General features: G+C 42.6%; 1 protein-coding gene across 3 annotated transcripts in view; it reads right to left on the bottom strand.

The window, feature by feature from the left end:
* The window catches only part of xpo7 (exportin 7), a 193,386-nt gene that overhangs the window by 94,462 nt on the left and 80,562 nt on the right, over positions 1-18,362 (bottom strand). For all 3 annotated transcript variants that reach the window (XM_059959530.1, XM_059959646.1, XM_059959588.1), the window contains 2 exons: positions 16,101-16,174; positions 1,340-1,459 (listed from right to left, as the gene is read on the bottom strand). In XM_059959530.1, coding sequence (XP_059815513.1) covers positions 1,340-1,459; positions 16,101-16,174 — 194 coding nt within the window. The remainder of the gene's footprint in view (positions 1-1,339; positions 1,460-16,100; positions 16,175-18,362) is intronic.

Here is an 18,362-nt window from a genome sequence, read left to right as displayed (position 1 = left end):
AGTGAAGACAGAACCAAAGTAGTTATTCAATTGGTCTGCCATGTCTTTGTTCCCTATGATCAATTCACCTGTTTCTGATTGTAAAGGACCTATATTTGTCTTGACCAATCTTTTTCTTTTCACGTATCTATAAAAGCTTTTACGGTCAGCTTTTATGTTCCCTGCCAGCTTTCTCTCATAATCTTTTTTCCCTTTCCTAATTAAGCCTTTGTCCTCCTCTGCTGGTCTCTGAATTTCTCCCTGTCCTCAGGAGTGCCGCTTTTTTTTGCTAATTTGTGTGTTTCTTCTTTGGACTTGATACTATTCCTAATTTCCCTTGTCAACCACGGGTGCACTACCTTCCCTGGTTTATTCTTTTGCCAAACTGGGATGAACAATTGTTGTAGTTCATCCATGCGATCTTTAAATGCTTATGATTTAGGCCTAGTGGTTAGATACTTGCTAGAATTTTGCAGTCCAGGGATATAAGTACCGTTGAGTCATGGCAGACACATTATTGTGAGAAAAAGTAAAATTACCTGCTTGCTAAGAATGAAACCAACTGAATACTGAGAAACCTAGATAAAGTGGAGAGGGTGTTTCCTATGAAGGGGGAGTCTAGGACCGAGGGCACAGTCTCATAATAGAGGAATGTCCCTTTAAAACAGAAATGAAAAGGAAATTCTTTAGTCAGAGAGTAATGAATCTGTAGAATTCACTGCCACAGACGGCTGCGAAGGCCAGATCATTGAGTATATTTAAAGTGGAGGGTGCTAGGTTCTAGAATAGTAAAGGCATCAAAGCTTATGGGAAAAGGCAAAAGAATGGGGCTGGGAAGGGTCAAATAACCTAAATCTATTCCTGACTTTTTTTCTTATTTTGGTTGAATTTTTTTCTGTTTTTATTTCAGGGTTTCAACATCTGTAGTATCTTTACCCCCAATATCAGACACCATTAGGAGAGAAATGTGACACCAAAGTAATGAATCTGAACTAAACAGGTTTCAGCTAAAGGTATGTACCACTCAGCCCCTCCTTTTATTTTTGAGGATTTCCGTCTCCCAGGTGTAAAAACCCAGAATTGTTTCTTCCCTTCCATTTCACTGAAAGTAGAGATTGTGCCAAGAGCTTTGCCCATACTGGCAGCCAACAACAGCTCTTTCAATTATATTTTTCTTCCTTCTTAACATACAATCACTATTCTTGTTCTCAAGTGGCTAATATGCAACTCACAATGTATCCTGAACATAGTATACATCATAAACAGGCTCTTGGGATTCCAGACTTAATAAGAAAATTCACTGTGCTGTTTCTACTCCCGCACCTGTACTGTAAGAAATTATCAATCAACTGTTCATCACCTGTGGGTTTTCTAACACCCTCTTCACACCATCCACTAAGTGAGACAGGAATTTTGCCCGCTCTGCGTTGTTAAATAGTGATCTCCGGACTGAAGCGATCTGTACTAAACAAGATAAGACCTGCAAGAAAGAAAATCAATAGTCAGAAATCAGAGCTTCAATGTGTACTTTTATTCAGAGTCTCTTGGATGCTTTTAGACTGCTCATACTTCAGGCAGCATTCAATTTGTAGGGGGAGAGGAGAATAACAGAAACAGTTGGAAACATTCATTGTTTGATAAAAAGATTTTGAAATGGTGTGGTTGTAAAATCAAGAAAATTTGTTATCATTGGTAGATGGATAATACAAATTTAAAAATCTGGTAAGCACAAAGCAGCTCCACCTATAACTCTTAATACAAAAAACTTACATTTAAAAAGGAGATTTTTTTTAAAAGAAGTGTTGGGGAAGTGCTAACCATTAAGAGTTCAACAACAGCACAGACATAACGACCTGTTTGGCTCCTTCTGTGGCATGAGTCCATGCGCAGGGTTCAGAGGTGGTATTTCCAGTGCTGGACTGGAGGTTTATTTTCCAAGCCCTGCACTGCAACGTTCCCAGATGGTACAAGTACCAGCATGGACTCCTGAGGTTCGCCAACATACAAGGTCACCTTGGCACTGAATTGTGTTCCTTCAGGTGAATTAACTGCTTCACAACAATGTAATGCTAACAATATCTTTCACTTTTGACCAGAGTGAAAATGATGGCATGTGCAGGGTCTTCTGGGAAGGAATTCATTCAAATTTAGATGAGCACTATTTTAATAAAATATATATCCCTACAGAAGATTATTAATACGTAATTAATACAGTAATACAGTCCAAGGGGGGAGAGCGAAGGAGAGTAGACAGGTAGTGCAGAGCACCCCTGTAGCCATTCCCCTGAGTAATAAGTTTATCATCCTGGATGCTGTTGGTGAGGACGACCAACCAGGTGTGAGCCACGGTGGCAGGGCCTCTGGCACCGAGTCTGATCCAGTGGTGCAGAAGATTGGGATGAAGAAGAGGAGAGCTGTCATCATTGCAGACTCTATAATCAGGGGAGCAGACAGGAGATTTTGTGGACTTGAGAAGGAAACCCACATGGTTTGTGGCCTCCCGGGAGCCAGGGTCCGGGATGTCTCTGACCAGGTGCATGACATACTGTTACGAGAGGGAAAGCAACCAGAAGTCGTGATACATGTTAGGACCAACGACATAGGCAGGAAGAGGGATGAGGTCCTGAAATGTGAGTTTCAGGAACTAGGCAGAAGGCTGAGAACAGGACCTCAAGGGTGGCGTTCTCAGGATTGCTGCCAGTACTACGTGATAGTGATAGTAAGAATTGGAAGAGATGGCAGTTGAATGCGTGGCTGAGGAGTTGTTGCAGGGGGAAGGGTTTTTGATTTTTGGACCATTGGGATCTCTTCTGGGGAAAGTGGGACCTGTACAGATTGGATGGGTTGCACCTGAACTTGAGGGGGAGCAATATCCTTGCTGGTAGGTTTGCTAGCATGGTTCAGGAGGGTTTAAACTAAAATGCAAGGGGGATGGGACCCTGAGCGATAGAGCAGTGAAAGAAGTGCATGGAGTAAAGCCAGATCTAACATATGGAGAGGCTTTGAGGAAAGAGTAGCAGAGTAAAGGGTATAAAGGCAGTAAGGTAGAAGGGCTAAAGTGTGTGTACTTCAATGCAAGAAGCATCAGGAACAAAGGTGATGAACTGAGAGCTTGGATACATACATCGAATTATGATGTAGTGGCCATTACGGAGACTTGGCTGGCACCAGGGCAGGAATGGATTCTCAATATTCCTGGATTTCAGTGCTTTAAAAGGATTAAGAGGGGGGGAAAGGGGAGGAGGGGTGGCATTACTGGTCAGGGATACTATTACAGCTGCAGAAAGGGTGGGTAATGTAGCAGGATCCTCTTTTGAGTTGGTATGGGTGGAAGTCAGGAACAGGAAGGGAGCAGTTACTCTACTGGGGGTATTCTATAGGCCCCCTGGTAGCAGCAGAAATACCGAGGAGCAGATTGGGAGGTGGATTTTGGAAAGGTGCAAAAATAACAGGGTTGTTATCATGGGTGACTTTAACCTCCCTAATATTGATTGGCACTTGATTAGTTCCAAGGATTTAGATGGGGCAGAGTTTGTTAAGTGTGTCCAGGATGGATTCCTGTCACAGTATGTTGACAGGCTGACTGGGGGAATGACATACTAGATCTAGTATTAGGTAACGAACTGGGTCAGGTCATAGATCTGTCAGTGGGTGAGCATCTGGGAGACAGTGATCACCGCTCCCTGACCTTTAGCATTATCATGGAAAAGGATAGAATCAGAGAGTATAGGAAAATTTTTAATTGGGGAAGGGCAAATTATGAGGTTATAAGGCTAGAACTTGCGGGTGTGAATTGGGATGATGTTTTTGCAGAGAAATGTACTATGGACATGTGGTCAATGTTTAAGAATCTCTTACAGGATGTTAGGGATAAATTTGTCCCAGTGAGGAAGATAAAGAACGGTAGGGTGAGGGAACCATGGGTGACAAGTGAAGTGGAAAATCTAGTCAAGTGGAAGAAGGCAGCACACATGAGGTTTAGGAAGCAAGGATCAGATGGGTCTATTGAGGAATAAAGGGTAGCAAGAAAGGAGCTTAAGAAGGGTCTGAAAAGAGCAAGAAGGGGGCATGAGAAGGTCTTGGCGAGCAGTGTAAAGGAAAACCCCAAGGCATTCTTCAATTATGTGAAGAACAAAAAGATGACAAGAGTGAAGGTAGGACCGATTAGAGATAAAAGTGGGAAGATGTGCCTGGAGGCTGTGGAAGTGAGCGAGGTCCTCAATGAATACTTCTCTTCGGTATTCACCACTGAGAGGGAACTTAATGACGGTGAGGACTATATGAGTGAGTTTGAAGTTCTGGAGCATGTTGATATTAAGGGAGAGGAGGTGTTGGAGTTGTTAAAATACATTAGGATGGATAAGTCCACGGGGCCTGACAGAATATTCCCTCGGCTGCTCCACGAGGCAAGGGAAGAGATAACCTCTGGCTAGGATCTTTATGTCCTCGTTGTCCACAGGAATGGTACCGGAAGATTGGAGGGAGGCGAATGTTGTCCCCTTGTTCAAAAAAGTTAGTAGGGATAGTCCAGGTAATTATAGACCAGTGAGCCTTACGTCTGTGGTGGGAAAGCAGTTGGAAAAAGAGATAGGATCTATGGGCATCTAGAGAATCATGGTCTGATCAGGGACAGTCAGCATGGCTTTGTGAAGGGCAGATCGTGTCTAACAAGCCTGATTGAATTCTTTGAGGAGGTGACCAGGCATATAGATGAGGGTAGTGCAGTAGATGTGATCTACATGGATTTTAGTAAGGCATTTAACAAGGTTCCACACGGTAGGCTTATTCAGAAAGTCAAAAGGCATGGGATCCAGGGAAGTTTGGCCAGGTGGATTCAGAATTGGCTTGCCTGCAGAAGGCAGAGGGTCGTGGTGGAGGGAGTACATTCAGATTGGAGGGTTGTGACTAGTGGTGTCCCACAAGAATCTGTTCTGGGACCTCTACTTTTTGTGATTTTTATTAATGACCTGGATCTGGGGGTAGAAGGGTAGGTTGGCAAGTTTGCAGACAACACAAAGGTTGGTGGTGTTGTAGATAGTGTAGAGGATTGTCGAAGATTGCAGAGGGACATTGATAGGATGCAGAAGTGGGCTGAGAAGTGGCAGATGGTGTTCAACCTGGAGAAGTGTGAGGTGGTACACTTTGGAAGGACAAACTCCAAGGCATAGTACAAAGTAAATGGCAGGATACTTGGTAGTGAGGTGGAGCAGAGGGATCTGGGGGTAAATGTCCACAGATCCCTGAAAGTTGCCTCACAGGTAGATAGGGTAGTTAAGAAAGCTTATGTGGTGTTAGCTTTCATAACTCGAGGGATAGAGTTTAAGAGACGAGATGTAATGATGCAGTTCTATAAAACCCTAGTTAGGCCACACTTGGATACTGTATCCAGTTCTGGTCGCCTCAATATAGGAAGGATGTGGAAGCATTGGAAAGGGTACAGAGGAGATTTACCAGGATGCTGCCTGGTTTAGAGAGCATGGATTATGATCAGAGATTAAGGGAGCTAGGACTTAACTCTTTGGAGAGAAGGAGGATGAGAGGAGACACGATAGAGGTGTACAAGATATTAAGAGGTATAGACAGAGTGGACAGCAAGCGCCTCTTCCCCAGGGCACCACTGCTCAGTACAAGAGGACATGGCTTTAAGGTAAGGGGAGGGAAGTTCAAGGGGGATATTATAGGAAGGTTTTTCACTCAGAGAGTGGTTGGTGCGTGGAATGCACTACCTGAGTCAGTGATGGAGGCAGATACGCTAGTGAAGTTTAAGAGACTATTGGACAGGTTTATGGAGGAATTTAAGGTGGGGGTTATATGGGAGGCTGGGTTTGAGGGTCGGCACAATATTGTGGGCCAAAGGGCCTGTAATGGGCTGTACTATTCTATGTTCTGTGTAATCTTTTACAGGCATATTGATCAATTCGGTAAAGAACTAAACACAAGAGAATCTGCAGATGCTGGAAATTTTGAGCATCATACACAAAATGCCTGAGGAACTCAGGCAGCATCTATGAAAATAAATAAACAGTTAATGTTTCAGGCCAAGACCCTTTATCAGGACCGGAAAGGAGGTGGGGGTGGGGGGGGGGGGGGGGAGAAAGAAGCCAGAATAAGAAAGTTGGGAGGAAAGAGGAGGTGTACAAGCTGGGAGATGATAGGTGAGACCAGGTGATGGGTGAGGTTATGGAGGCTTGTGGGGTGGTTGTTAAAGGATTGATTTAATTCCATGTGTAGATGCTCACCAGCACCTTACATTTGTTAAGTAACACAATACTTGTTTTGGTGTGTTATCATCCCAGTGTGATAGTGAACTTATAAGGAAGATTATTTATTGAGAACATTATAACTTGGTGTTTTATACTAGCAGAGATATCAATTCCATGATGGGGAACCAGCCAACAGAGGTCAATGTGCCAGATTTCACTATTATTAGCAAATTAAAATGCAATCAGAACAAACTATTTCAGTAAATGGGATCAAGAAGAAGGACCAGTGAATTAAAAATAAAAGTAAGCTCTATTCCCACTTGATCCCAATATTGACAAGCACCTTTACAACAGCTTCAATGTATAAACAGCTGAAGTTTTCACAGAGGGGTAATCGGACAAAACAGGGCACTGAGAAAAAGGAGAAGATGTAACCCAGTCTGATCAAAAGCATGTAATAGGAGTCAGAGGGCAGTACGAAGTTCCAATATGGTCAGTGACATGAGGGCAGGAGAAGTGGCGAGGCAGAGCCAACAGCAGCACAAAGGAGATCTGTGGGTACTGCAGGAGGTAAGAGAAAGGTGTTGGCAAGTTTCTAGCAATGGAATACTATTAAATGTTGAGACATAGGTGGCTTGCCAGAACATCCTGGAATAACTGAGCACAGATCTGGTGGAGATTTTAGCTGAAAGTTAAGTGACACAAGGGGGAAGGTAGCATTTTCTAGCTGGGCAAGGTGTGGCTTTTTTGGGTACTCAGAGCAAAGTGCACTCGGATGGCAAGGATATGAATCTTGTGACTAAGCAATGAACAATTATTAGAGGTAGGATCACATTTAACTGGCACAGAGTTTACAATATCAAGAGATCCTTAGGTAACAGCATGATAACAGGGCTCCACCTGAACCATGCTGGGACCTAGAAAATCACAAAACTAGGGCAGTGGATAGGACTTTAAACTAAATAGTAGGGTAGGTTCAACAGCCTGAAAAAGTATGGATAAAGGAAGAGGGAAATACTGGAGAGGTTACTGAAGTCGGCAGAATGAAAAATAAGACAGGAAGTTTAGAAAGGGATGAGTTCAGCTTCAAGCAGTATGAACAAAAAATGAAAAGACCACATTTGGAACATCGTGAGCAGCTTTAGATCCCAAACCTAAGAAAGGATGTGCTGGCATTGAAGAGGGTCCAGAGGAAGTTCACAAGAATGATCAGAGGAATGAAAGAGTTAACGTACATGGAGCATTTAATAGTTCTGGGCCTGTACTCATTGGAATTTAGAATGAGGAGGGATCTCAGTGAAACTTATTGAATACTAAAAGGCCTAAATAGAATTTTTTGTGGAGAGATGTTTCCTATAGAGGGGCAGTCTAGCACCAGAGGGCACAGCCTCAGAATAAAAGGACATCTCTTTAGAACAGTGATAAGAAGAAATTTCTTTAACCAATGGATGGCGAATCTGGAATTTATTGCCACGGATAGCTGTGGAGTCCAAATCATTTGGTATATTAAAAGCGGAGATTGATAGGTTCTAGATTACTTGGAATGGTAGAGAGGCTTGATGGGCCAAATGGCCTAATTGTATTAGGGTCTAAAATTTAAAGTGGAAGTTGATAGGTTCTTGTTCAATGGGGGGGGGTCAAAGGTTACAGGGAGAAGGCAGGACAATGGGATCGAGAGGGACAATATTTCAGCCATGATCAATGACACAGCAGACTCAAAGGGCCAAATAGCCTAATTGTACTCTTAAGTCTTTTGGTCATGGCCTATGAAAGGAAAATCAAAAACCAGGGGCATGGACTTAAAGTAACTGATAGAAGGATCAGAGGTGAAGTGAGATGAGGAGACACTTTCATTCCAGAATAACAAACACAAAATGATAGAGGAACTCAGCACATCAGGCAGCATCTGTGGAAAGGAATAAACAGTTGATGCTTTGGACTGAGGCACTTCTTTCCCAGTCCTGATGAAGGGTCTTAGTCTGAAATGTCGACTGTTTATTTATCATTCTTGATGCTGCCTGACTGCTGAGTTCCACCAGCATTTTGTGTGTGTTGCTCTGGATTTTCAGCACCTGCAGAATTCCTTTTCTTTATGACACTCTCAACACCTTTTTTTCCAGCTGCTGGAAGCATTGTGGGCTGATTGGTATTGTAAACTTTAAGTCAGTCAGTAACAGAAACAAAAAACTATTATCTTTTGGCCGTTCCAATCCTCAACTGTATAAATTGAAACTTAACAACAAATACATCTAAAAGTATTAGTCTGGCTACAAAAGAAAGAAGATATTAAGAAGGGAGTGGAACTCAAGGTTTATCTATGAAGCAGGAAGCCCCCCCACCACCACCAATATGCTGAAGTGGAAGATGATATTCTTTAGGTAAATCCAGAGATTGATGCTGTCACGGCAAGAAGCGGTGTCACTGCTGTATGGCAAAACCTTAATTATTTAATGTTACAGACATTGAGGGAGTGATATCAGAAACTGACGGTGCAAGTTGGTTAGGAAAGGCAATACATCACACTCAATCTCAGAGCAATTCACTGTTGCCCTGTGCTCATATTGCTTTGAATTTGTGGCCAGGATGGCAACTGGATTTGGGAAGTTTAAATACATTTTATGGCTTTGGAGAGGAAAGAGAAAATGGAGGTGGGATATTAGACCATAAAACCATAAAACATAGGACCAGAATTAGGTCATTTGGCCCATCGAGTCTGCTCTGTCATTCAATCATGGCTAATCCTTTTATGCCAACTAGTGGAATGGTGCCGCAGCAACAACTTGGCACTCAACGTCAGTAAGACAAAAGAGCTGATTGTGGACTTCAGGAAGGGCAAGACGAAGAAACACATACCAATCCTCATGGAGGGATCAGAAGTGGAGAGTGGGTTGGAATGTGCCAGTTGAAAAACCAATTGGAGGAAAGATCAAAGGGTGGGGGAGGGGAAGCAGGAAGGGGATAGGCAGGAGAGGTGAAGAAGGAATGTAAGGGGAAAGCACCCTCACCCTCTCCCTGCCGTTTTTATAGGGCCCCTGCCCCCTCCTTTCGTCCTGACGAAGGGTCTCAGCCCAAAACGTTGACTGCTCCTTTTAACGGATGCTGCCCGACCTGCTGAGTTCATCCAGCTTGTTTGTACATGCTTATTTGACCACAGCATCTGCAGTGTACTTTGTGTGTAAATCTAGTCAGCTCCATCTTGGGCACTAGCCTACAAAGTACCTAGGATATCTTTAGGAAGCGGTATCTCAGAAAGGCAGCGTCCATTATTAAGGACCTCCAGCGCCCAGGGCATGTCCTTTTCTCACTGCTACCATCAGGTAGGAGATACAGAAGCCTGAAGGCACACACTCAGAAACAGCTTTTTCCCCTCTGCCATCCAATTCCTAAATGGACTTTGAAGCTTTGGACACTACCTCACTTTTTTAAATATACAGAATTTCTGTTTTTGCACATTCTTAAATGATCTATTCAATTTATGTAATTGACTTGTTTATTTATTATTATGTTTTATTTTATTTATGATTACTTTTGTTTTCCTGTCTCTGCTAGATTATGTATTGCTGCTGCTAAGTTAACAAATTTTACGTCACATGCCAGTGATAATAAACCCGATTCTGATTATCTCCTCCTCAACCCCATTTCTTGGCTTTCTCCCCATAACCTTTGATGCCACGTCCAATCAAGAACCTATCAATCTCTGCCTTAAATACATCCAATGACCTGGCCTCCATAGCTGCGAGTAGCAAAAAAAAACCCACAAATTCACCACCCTCTGGCTGAAGAAATTGCTCCATATCTCTGTCTTGTTTTGAATGAATGCCCCTCTATCCTGAGGCTTGCCCTCTTGCCCTAGACCGGGGGTCGGCAACCTGCGGCTCCCGAGCCATTTGTGGCTCTTTCACCTCTGTGCTGCGGCTCCCTGTGGCTTTGGGAAATAATTGGTCAGTATTTAATTAAAATGTATTTTATGTTAGTTTGTTAGCTTTTGAAATGTAATTATGGTGATCTTGTACATTTCCTGCCACATCCGAAACGGCTCACAATTAGCCGGCATTCCGGCTAAGGGAGATAGCCTACGGGGGTTTGTGAGTACGCGTCTTTTGCAGCATCTGCGTCCATGGGGGCTGGGTTGAGGGAGGCTTAAAAGCAAGGCTGTTTAGTTCGAATAAAGCTATCTTTGACTGCAGTTTACTGACACCGCTACAACGTGTTTTTATCGCTGGCTGTCCAGACGGAAGGTGCTGAAACGCTTTGTCGCGTGTCTGGAAGAAGTGAAAACTTTCCTGGGCAGCAAAGGGCTCACCTTTCCTGAGCTGGAACAGCCAGAGTGGCTGGAAAAGCTACACTTCATGGTAGACATGACAGCGCACCTGAACACGCTGAACACAGCTCTTCAGGGGAAAGGACGTACAGCCCTGCACATGTTGGAGGATGTTTTGGCATTCGAGCGCAAGTTGACAGTGCTTGCCAGAGATTTACAGAAAGGCACTTTGTCTCACTTCCCCAATTTGAGAGAGTTCAAACAAGGTCACGACATGATAATTTCGGAGTATTTACATTCTGCAATCATCGCAATGCAAACATCGTTTGGGAAACGCTTCTGTGAGTTCAGAGAGGAAAAAAACACATTATCCTTCCTGGTCACTCCCTTAAGCATCGATCCTTCCCTACTGAATACGACTGCATTGGCAGGTGTGAGTCAACCTGATCTTGAGATGGAACTGGCCGACATAGCCGACAAAGACATATGGGTGTCCAAGTTTAGACGCTTGACAGCAGACCTTGAAGATGTTGCCCGTCAGAAGGCCGTTCTTGCTCAGAAACACAAATGGAGTGATATTGAAAACCTCACAGATGACAGCTTGCGATCCTGTGTAAAGATGAAGGTGACATCATACAGCCCTGATGTGCAGACGCTGTGCGCTGAGGTCCAGGAGCAGAAATCCCATTAACCAAGTATGATAAATATTTTAATTGCCTATTATTTTACTTATATTCATATTTTTTCATAGTTCAGTGAAATAGTCCTTTCATTTTTCAGGATGACAGCTGGCTGACGTTATTTTTGGTTTGCTGCTGGCGGAAAATTTAAGTTCGGCGTTTTTCATAAATACAAGAAGGACTCAAATAGACATTGAATATTTTACTTAAAAGTAACTTTCAACCCAACGTCTTTTTTTCGGAGTTCAAAATGTTTTTGTTGCATGCAGAAATGTAATTTCGTTTTCTCTGCAGGAGTTCATCAATTTCATAAATGCAACACATTATAGTTTGTTTATACATAGCATAAAGGCAAAAAAAAACGTTGTATGCAGTGTTATTTCATTTTAAATGTCAAACGGGTTTTGCGGCTCCCAGTGTTTTCTTTTCTGTGGGAAACGGGTCCAAGTGGCTCTTTCAGTGGTAAAGGTTGCTGACCCCTGCCCTAGACTCTCCCACCATAGGAAACATCCTTTCCACATCTACTCTGTCTAGGCCTTTCAACATTCAAAAGATTTCAATGTGATCTCCCCTCATCCTTCTAAATTCCAGCGAGTACAGATCCAGAGCCATCAAACTTTCCTTGAATGATAACCCTTTCATTCCTGGAATTATCCTTGTGAACTTCCTCTGGACCCTCTCCAATGCCAGCACATCTCTCAAGATGAGGAACCCAAAACTGTTCACAATATTCAAGGTGAGGCCTCGCCAGTGCCTTATTAAGCCTCAGCATCACATCTTTGCTCTTGTATTCTGGACCTCTTAAAATGTATGCTAATATGGCATTTGCCTTCCTCACCACCAACTTAACCTGCAAGTTAACCTTCAGGGTGTTCTGCACAAGGACTCCCAAATTCCTCTGCATCTCAGATTCCTGGATTTTCTCCGTTTAGAAAATAGCCCGCACGTTTATTTCTACTACCAAAGTGCATAACCATGCATTTTCCAAAATTGTATTTCATTTGCCACTTTCTTGCCCACTCTCCTAATCTAAGTCCTTCTGCATCCTACCTTTTTCCTCAACACTACCTGCCTCTCCACCAAATAGTTTACTATTGTACAGACTAAATTATAAAAGCAAGGATGCAATGCTGAGGCTTTATAAAGCACTGGTCAGACAACCTTTGGAGTATCGTGAGCAGTTTTGGGCTCTTTATCCAAGAAAGGATGTATTGGGGGTGGATTGAAGGAGATTCACAAGAATGATCCTGTGAAGGTATTAACCTGAGCAACATTTGATGGCTCTGGGTCTGTGCTCGCTGGAGAATGAGGGGGGGATTTTAGTGTAACCTATCAAATATTGAAAGGCCAAAAAAAGAGTAGATGTGGAGAGGATATTTCCCTTAGTGGGAGAGTCTAGGACCAGAGGGCATAGCCTCTGAAAGCAAGGTCTTCTCTTTAAAATGGAGATGAGGAGGAATTCCTTTATACAAAGGGTGGTAAATCTGTGGAATTCATTGCCACTGATGGCTTTGGAGACCAAGTCATTAAGTATATTTAAGGCAGAGGTTGATAGGTTCTTGATTAGTAAGGGTGACCAAGGTTACAGGGAGAAGGCAGGAGAGCAAAGTTAGGAGGAAAATTAAACCAGCCATGATGGAATGAAGGAGCAGAATGATGGGCTGAATGGCTTAATTCTGCTCCTACGTTTTATGGTCTTATGGTAAGGAAAGTGACAGAGTTGGACAGCAGAAGTGAAAGAGAAGGCCAGTGCTGAGGGAACATCAACTGGGCTAGGCCAAAAAAAACAAACAGGACCGCTGTTCTACATTTACTGCAGTTAGAAATGATGTGAAACAGAAACCTTTCCTTCAGATAAATCACACTCATTGAGGAAGTTGGAGACTGAATGCTGGCCAGGGAATTTAAACTATACAATTTCTTTAATGCAACAATTTAAAGCTGCAAGTTTAGAAACAGAAGATTAGACCATAAGACACAGGAGCAGAATTAGGCCATTCAGTCCATTGAGTCTGCTCCACCATTCCATCATGGCTGATTTATTATCCCTCTCAACCTCACTGCCTTTTCCCCAATGGCTGACCATTGATTTATAAAGCTTCGGCTTCACATCCTTGCCTTTGTATTCTAGTCCTCTCGAAATGAATGCTAACATTGCATTTGGCTTCCTTACCACCAACTCAGCATGCAAGAAAACCTTTAGAGAATCAGTACAAGGACCCCCAAGTCCCTCTGAACCTCTGATTTTTGAATTTCTCCCCCTTTATTCCTTCTACCAATGTGCATGACCATACACTTCCCTGCACTGCATTCCATCTGCTACTTCTTTACCCATTCTCCCAATCTGTCCAAGTCCAACTGCTTCCTCCACCTATTTTCACATTGTCAGGGGGTATATCTGTGAGGGTTAGGTGACGTTAGATGTTAGGTTGGGCTGTACAGTGGCATAACGGTTAGCACCAACGATCAGAAGGTTGCAGCAGAATTCTTATCGCTGTTTGTATGTTCTCCCCATGGCCACATGGGTTTCCTCTGGGTGTTCTGGTTTCCTCTTATTTTCTGAACACTCATAGGTTAGGGTTAGTAAGGCATGGACATGCAGTGTTTGTGCTGGAAGTATGGCATTTGTAGTCTGCCCCACCCTGCACATCCTCAGATTGTGTTGTTTGTTGATGCAAACAACATATTTCACATTGTTTTGATGTACGTATGACAAATAAATATAATTTCTAATCTAGAGGTGATTATCAGGAAGTGTTTCTATGCATGGAAATATAAACATCTCTACCCTTAAAAGCTGTTAAGTATTTCAGAACTGGGATTAATTGAGTTTTGTTAGGAAAGGGTGTAACGGTTTACAGAATCAAAGAATTGACGGGTTTGTGACCAAGCTGATGATATGAAGGTAGATGGAGGGGCAGGTAGCTTTGAGGAAGCAGGAAAGCTACATAAGGACTTAGATAGAGCAGATAAGTGGCCGATGATATACCATGTCAGGAAATGTACGGTCATACACTTTGGTAGAAAAAAATAAAAGCATGTGCTTTTCTAAATGGAGAGAAAATTCAAAAATCTGAGGCACAAAGGGACTTGTACAGGATTCCCTAAAGGTTGAGTCAGTGGTGAGGAAAACAAATACGATGTTAACATTCATTTCAAGAGGACCAGAATATAAAAGTAAGGATGCAATGTTGAGGCTTTAAAAGCACTGATAAGGCCTCACTTGGAGCATCGTGAGCAGTTACGAGCCCATTATCTTAGAAAGGATTTGCTGACATTGGAGGGGGTTCGATGGAGGTTCATAAAAATGATTCTGGAATTGAAAGGCTTGTCATATGAAGAGCGTTTGATGGCTCTGGGCCTCTACTCACTGGAATTCAGAAGAATGAAGGGAGGACCTCATTGAAGCCTATTGAATGTTGAAAGGCCTCGATGGAGTGAATGTGGTGAAAATGCTTCCTACAGTAGAGGAGTCTAAGACCAGAAAACACAGCCTCAGAATAGAGGGACATCATTTAGAATGGAGATAAGAAGGAATTTCTTTAACCAGGGAGTGGTGAATCTGTGGAATTCATTGCCACAGGTGGCTGTGGAGGCAAAGTCATTGGGTATGTTTAAAACAGAAGTTGATAGAATCTTGATTAGTCAGGGCACAAAAGGATTCAGGGAGAAGGCAGAAAGATGTAAACAAGGTTGAAAGAATACAGAGAAAAATTACAAGGTCGTTGCCCGGTCTGGAGGACCTGAGTTATAAGGAAAGATTAAATAGGTTAGGGCTGTATTCCTTAGAACATAGAAGATTGGGAGGAGATTTAATAGAGGTATTCAAAATTATAAGGGGGATAGATAGGGTAAATGCAAGCACGTGTTTTCTGCTGAGTTGGGTGGGACTACAACCAGATATCATGGGTTAAGGGTGAAAGGTGAAAAGTTTAAGGAGAACACAAGGGGAAACTTTTCACTCAGGGTTGTCAGAGTGTGGAATGAGCTGCCAATACAGATGGTGCATGCAAGCTTGATTTCAACGTTGAAGAGAAGCTTGGAGAGGTGCAAGAACAGTAGGGGTACAGAGGCCTATGGTCCCAGTCCCAGATGGGAGTAGGAAGATTAAATGGTTTTGGCACGGACTGGATGGGCCAAAGGGCCTGTTTCTGTGCTATCCTTTTAAATGACTATGTGGTTGAAAGGGAAAATAAATTATCCATGAAGGAATGGCGGAGCAGACTCGATGGGCCAAATGGCCTAAATCTGCTCTGATATCTTATGGTCTTAAGTAAAATGGAATTGACAGATTACTCATTTTACAAGAACCAAACAGCTGAGTGGCTGCTATTGCTTACATTTGCCCTGCTAATTGTTCAATCCCTATTTACAGGACTGCTCTAACCAGGATTCCCACCCTACCTCCTCCTCACTGAATGGCCTTGATCCTTGGGTATTTTAATCCTTCTACATTAAGCCACTGTGCTCTGCTTTCCTGATACTTGTTTGTTGACTAGTTTGGTTTCAGTGAAGACCACAGACCATAAGAAGAATATGATATGGCTGCACCACTATCCCTCTCAACCTGATTCCCCTACACCCTTACTAATCAATAACCTATATCCATTATATCCATTGACTTGGTCTCCATAGCTGTCCATGGTAATGAATTCCACAGATTCACTGCCCTCTGGCTAATGCAATTCCTCCTTATCTCCAAAGAAACGTCCTTCTATTGTGAGACTTCCTTTGGTAGGTAAACCTGAATCCCAATATCTCCTACTCACTATAGAGTAATGGAAAGCAGACCTAAGCATGGTTCTGCTTTGCATCCAAGAGATGCTCAGAAGAAAAGGTGCACAGAATCAGTGTCCCTCAATGCGTGCCACTAAATAAATTCGGGTTCACCAAAACCCAAAATTCCATCACCTTGCTCCTGCCTATCACACGTAGGATAAAATCTTCACACCTCTAACAGAGAGAAGCATTACTCACCAGAGGAGACAGTGATGGAGGGATGGAATGGTACAAGTCGAAAAACAGCTGCAGGGTTGATGAGTCCAAGAAAGCTGTTGAAAGAAAGTGAAGATTTTAACTCAGCAGCCTTAAAGCAAGGATGATAAAATAAATTATTAAAACATTGTAAAGTGCAGTTGAGCACCTGCCTATTGCTGAACACGTAAAACATACACTACCAGTTTGTAAGGATTCAGTTACATAGATAGATGCTTACCTATCTCAGCTTCTCATTATATAGTTCTTGCCATATAACTAGTCATAAGGATCGATTCTATTACAAAGGGTTCTACTCTGTCACTGGGAAAGTCCATCAACTCAGCAACTGCAGACAAGCTCATCTCCTCTGCTACAAATATTAAACCGAGGACAAACCCCCTTATTTTGCAATTGATACATAACAAATTGTTCATTTATTTGCAGAAATGCAGACTGGATCAAAAAGTAAAACGGAAATGTATTTGTGCAGTATCTTATCACATCTGTAAAACCTTCCACTTGACTCACAGCCAGTAAACCACGTGGTTTCCATTGGCTTGTACTGAAACACAGCTTACACTTTACATAAAGATCTCACAGACAGCAAACATGATCAAAGGTGATTAAAGGATTAGTGCTGGCTAGCCATTACAGGAGAATTTTCCTAATGTTTCTGATGCTGCCTTGGCATCTTTACTTTAAGTTCGCCTAAAAGGAAGCTAGCCCTGAGTTTAACAAAGATGTTATCTTAGGCAGTGCAGTAATTCCTTGGTACTGCACTGGAGTGTCTACTTGGAATTTGAGCTCTAAACCCAGATAAGCAAGTAATCGGAGGAAGGAGCAATAAAATACAGACTGACCAAGGTACATGATGCACATTCACAAGACTTTGATCATGTGGGATAGAAACTATTTGTCACAACTAAAAGGCAAGCTCCCATTATTCTTTTTTAAAGAAAATAGGCAATGAGCAAAAGTAGCAGTTCTGTATCAACTGGAGAACTACACTCTCCTTTACTTCTTCCTCTCCTACCTCATGCCTTCCTAATTCCTCTAAGCTCTTTTACTCCTTTTCTTAAAGATTAAATGGGGCATGTTGCTTGTATCAAACACAAAAGCCTAATTTTAAATCTTCCTGTCAGAAGATTTTCATCTGTAGGTACGTCTTTCATTGCTGGGCTCGATCTCAGGCACATGTGCTCAAGGTCTATCCTCAGCACCTCACTCAGCAGGTGCAAACGTTTCCAGCAGTTTGGTGGCATCATCAGGTATATGACAACACTGAAGCATCTCTTCTGCTAGTCTTGTAGGCATCAATATTAATAAGCTGCAACAAGATTCAGTCCTGGTGAAGAGCCTTGGCCCAAATCATTGATTGTTATTCCTCTCAGTAGATGCTGCCTGACTTGAAATGCTGGAGGAACTCAGCATGTGCATTATTCAAAATTCAACTTTATTTATCACGCATACCTCAACACTCACAATGAAATGTATCATTTACACTTTCAACCAATGCACCCAAGGAGCAACCTGCACTTGTCACCACACATTCCAGCACTAACATATGCCCATTGCTCTCCGCAGAACAACACAGAATACAACAAGCAAGAAAACAGCATCAACAGGACAAGCCCAGTTCCTTGCTCTTATGCGCGCGCGCACACACACACACACACACACACACACACAAACAATTGTGAACCTTTAGGTTAAAGAGATGCAACTGACTGGGTTTCTCTGGTGATTCATCTTGAACAAAGGGACTTATTTATAAGGAACCGTTCATTTAAAAACAAGATACTTAGAAATTTCTTCAGAGAATAGTGAATGTCTGGACCTCTCGGCGCCAGGGCCATGGCGACAAAAATCATTAGAAATACTTACAGTATATTTACAAAACGTGACAGACCATTGAGGTACATTCACAAACCACCCCACTCCCCACACTCAGCCCCAATGACCCTGTGATCTCAGTCTCTGAGGCCAAGATGACAGCATCTTTCAAGGAGGTGAATCCTCAGAAATCATCTGACCCAGACATCACACCTGACCAAACACTGAAAACCTGTGCTCGTTGAATTACCATAGTATTTACAGATATCACGAATTTTTCATTTTGGCAGTCTGAGGTTCCAACCTGCTTCAAACTTACTTGTGCCCAAGAAAAATGAGGTAACCTGCCTCAGTGACTGCTGTCCAGTAGCACTTACAGTATTGTGCAGAAGTCTTAGGCACGTTAAAAAATATGTAAAATGCCTTCAA

The sequence above is a fragment of the Hypanus sabinus genome, chromosome 1, assembly GCF_030144855.1.
Source record: "Hypanus sabinus isolate sHypSab1 chromosome 1, sHypSab1.hap1, whole genome shotgun sequence".
In the NCBI taxonomy this organism is placed as follows: Eukaryota; Metazoa; Chordata; class Chondrichthyes; order Myliobatiformes; family Dasyatidae; genus Hypanus; species Hypanus sabinus.
Note: the sequence above shows the minus strand (reverse complement) of the source record. Positions and strands in the feature narration are given on the sequence as shown.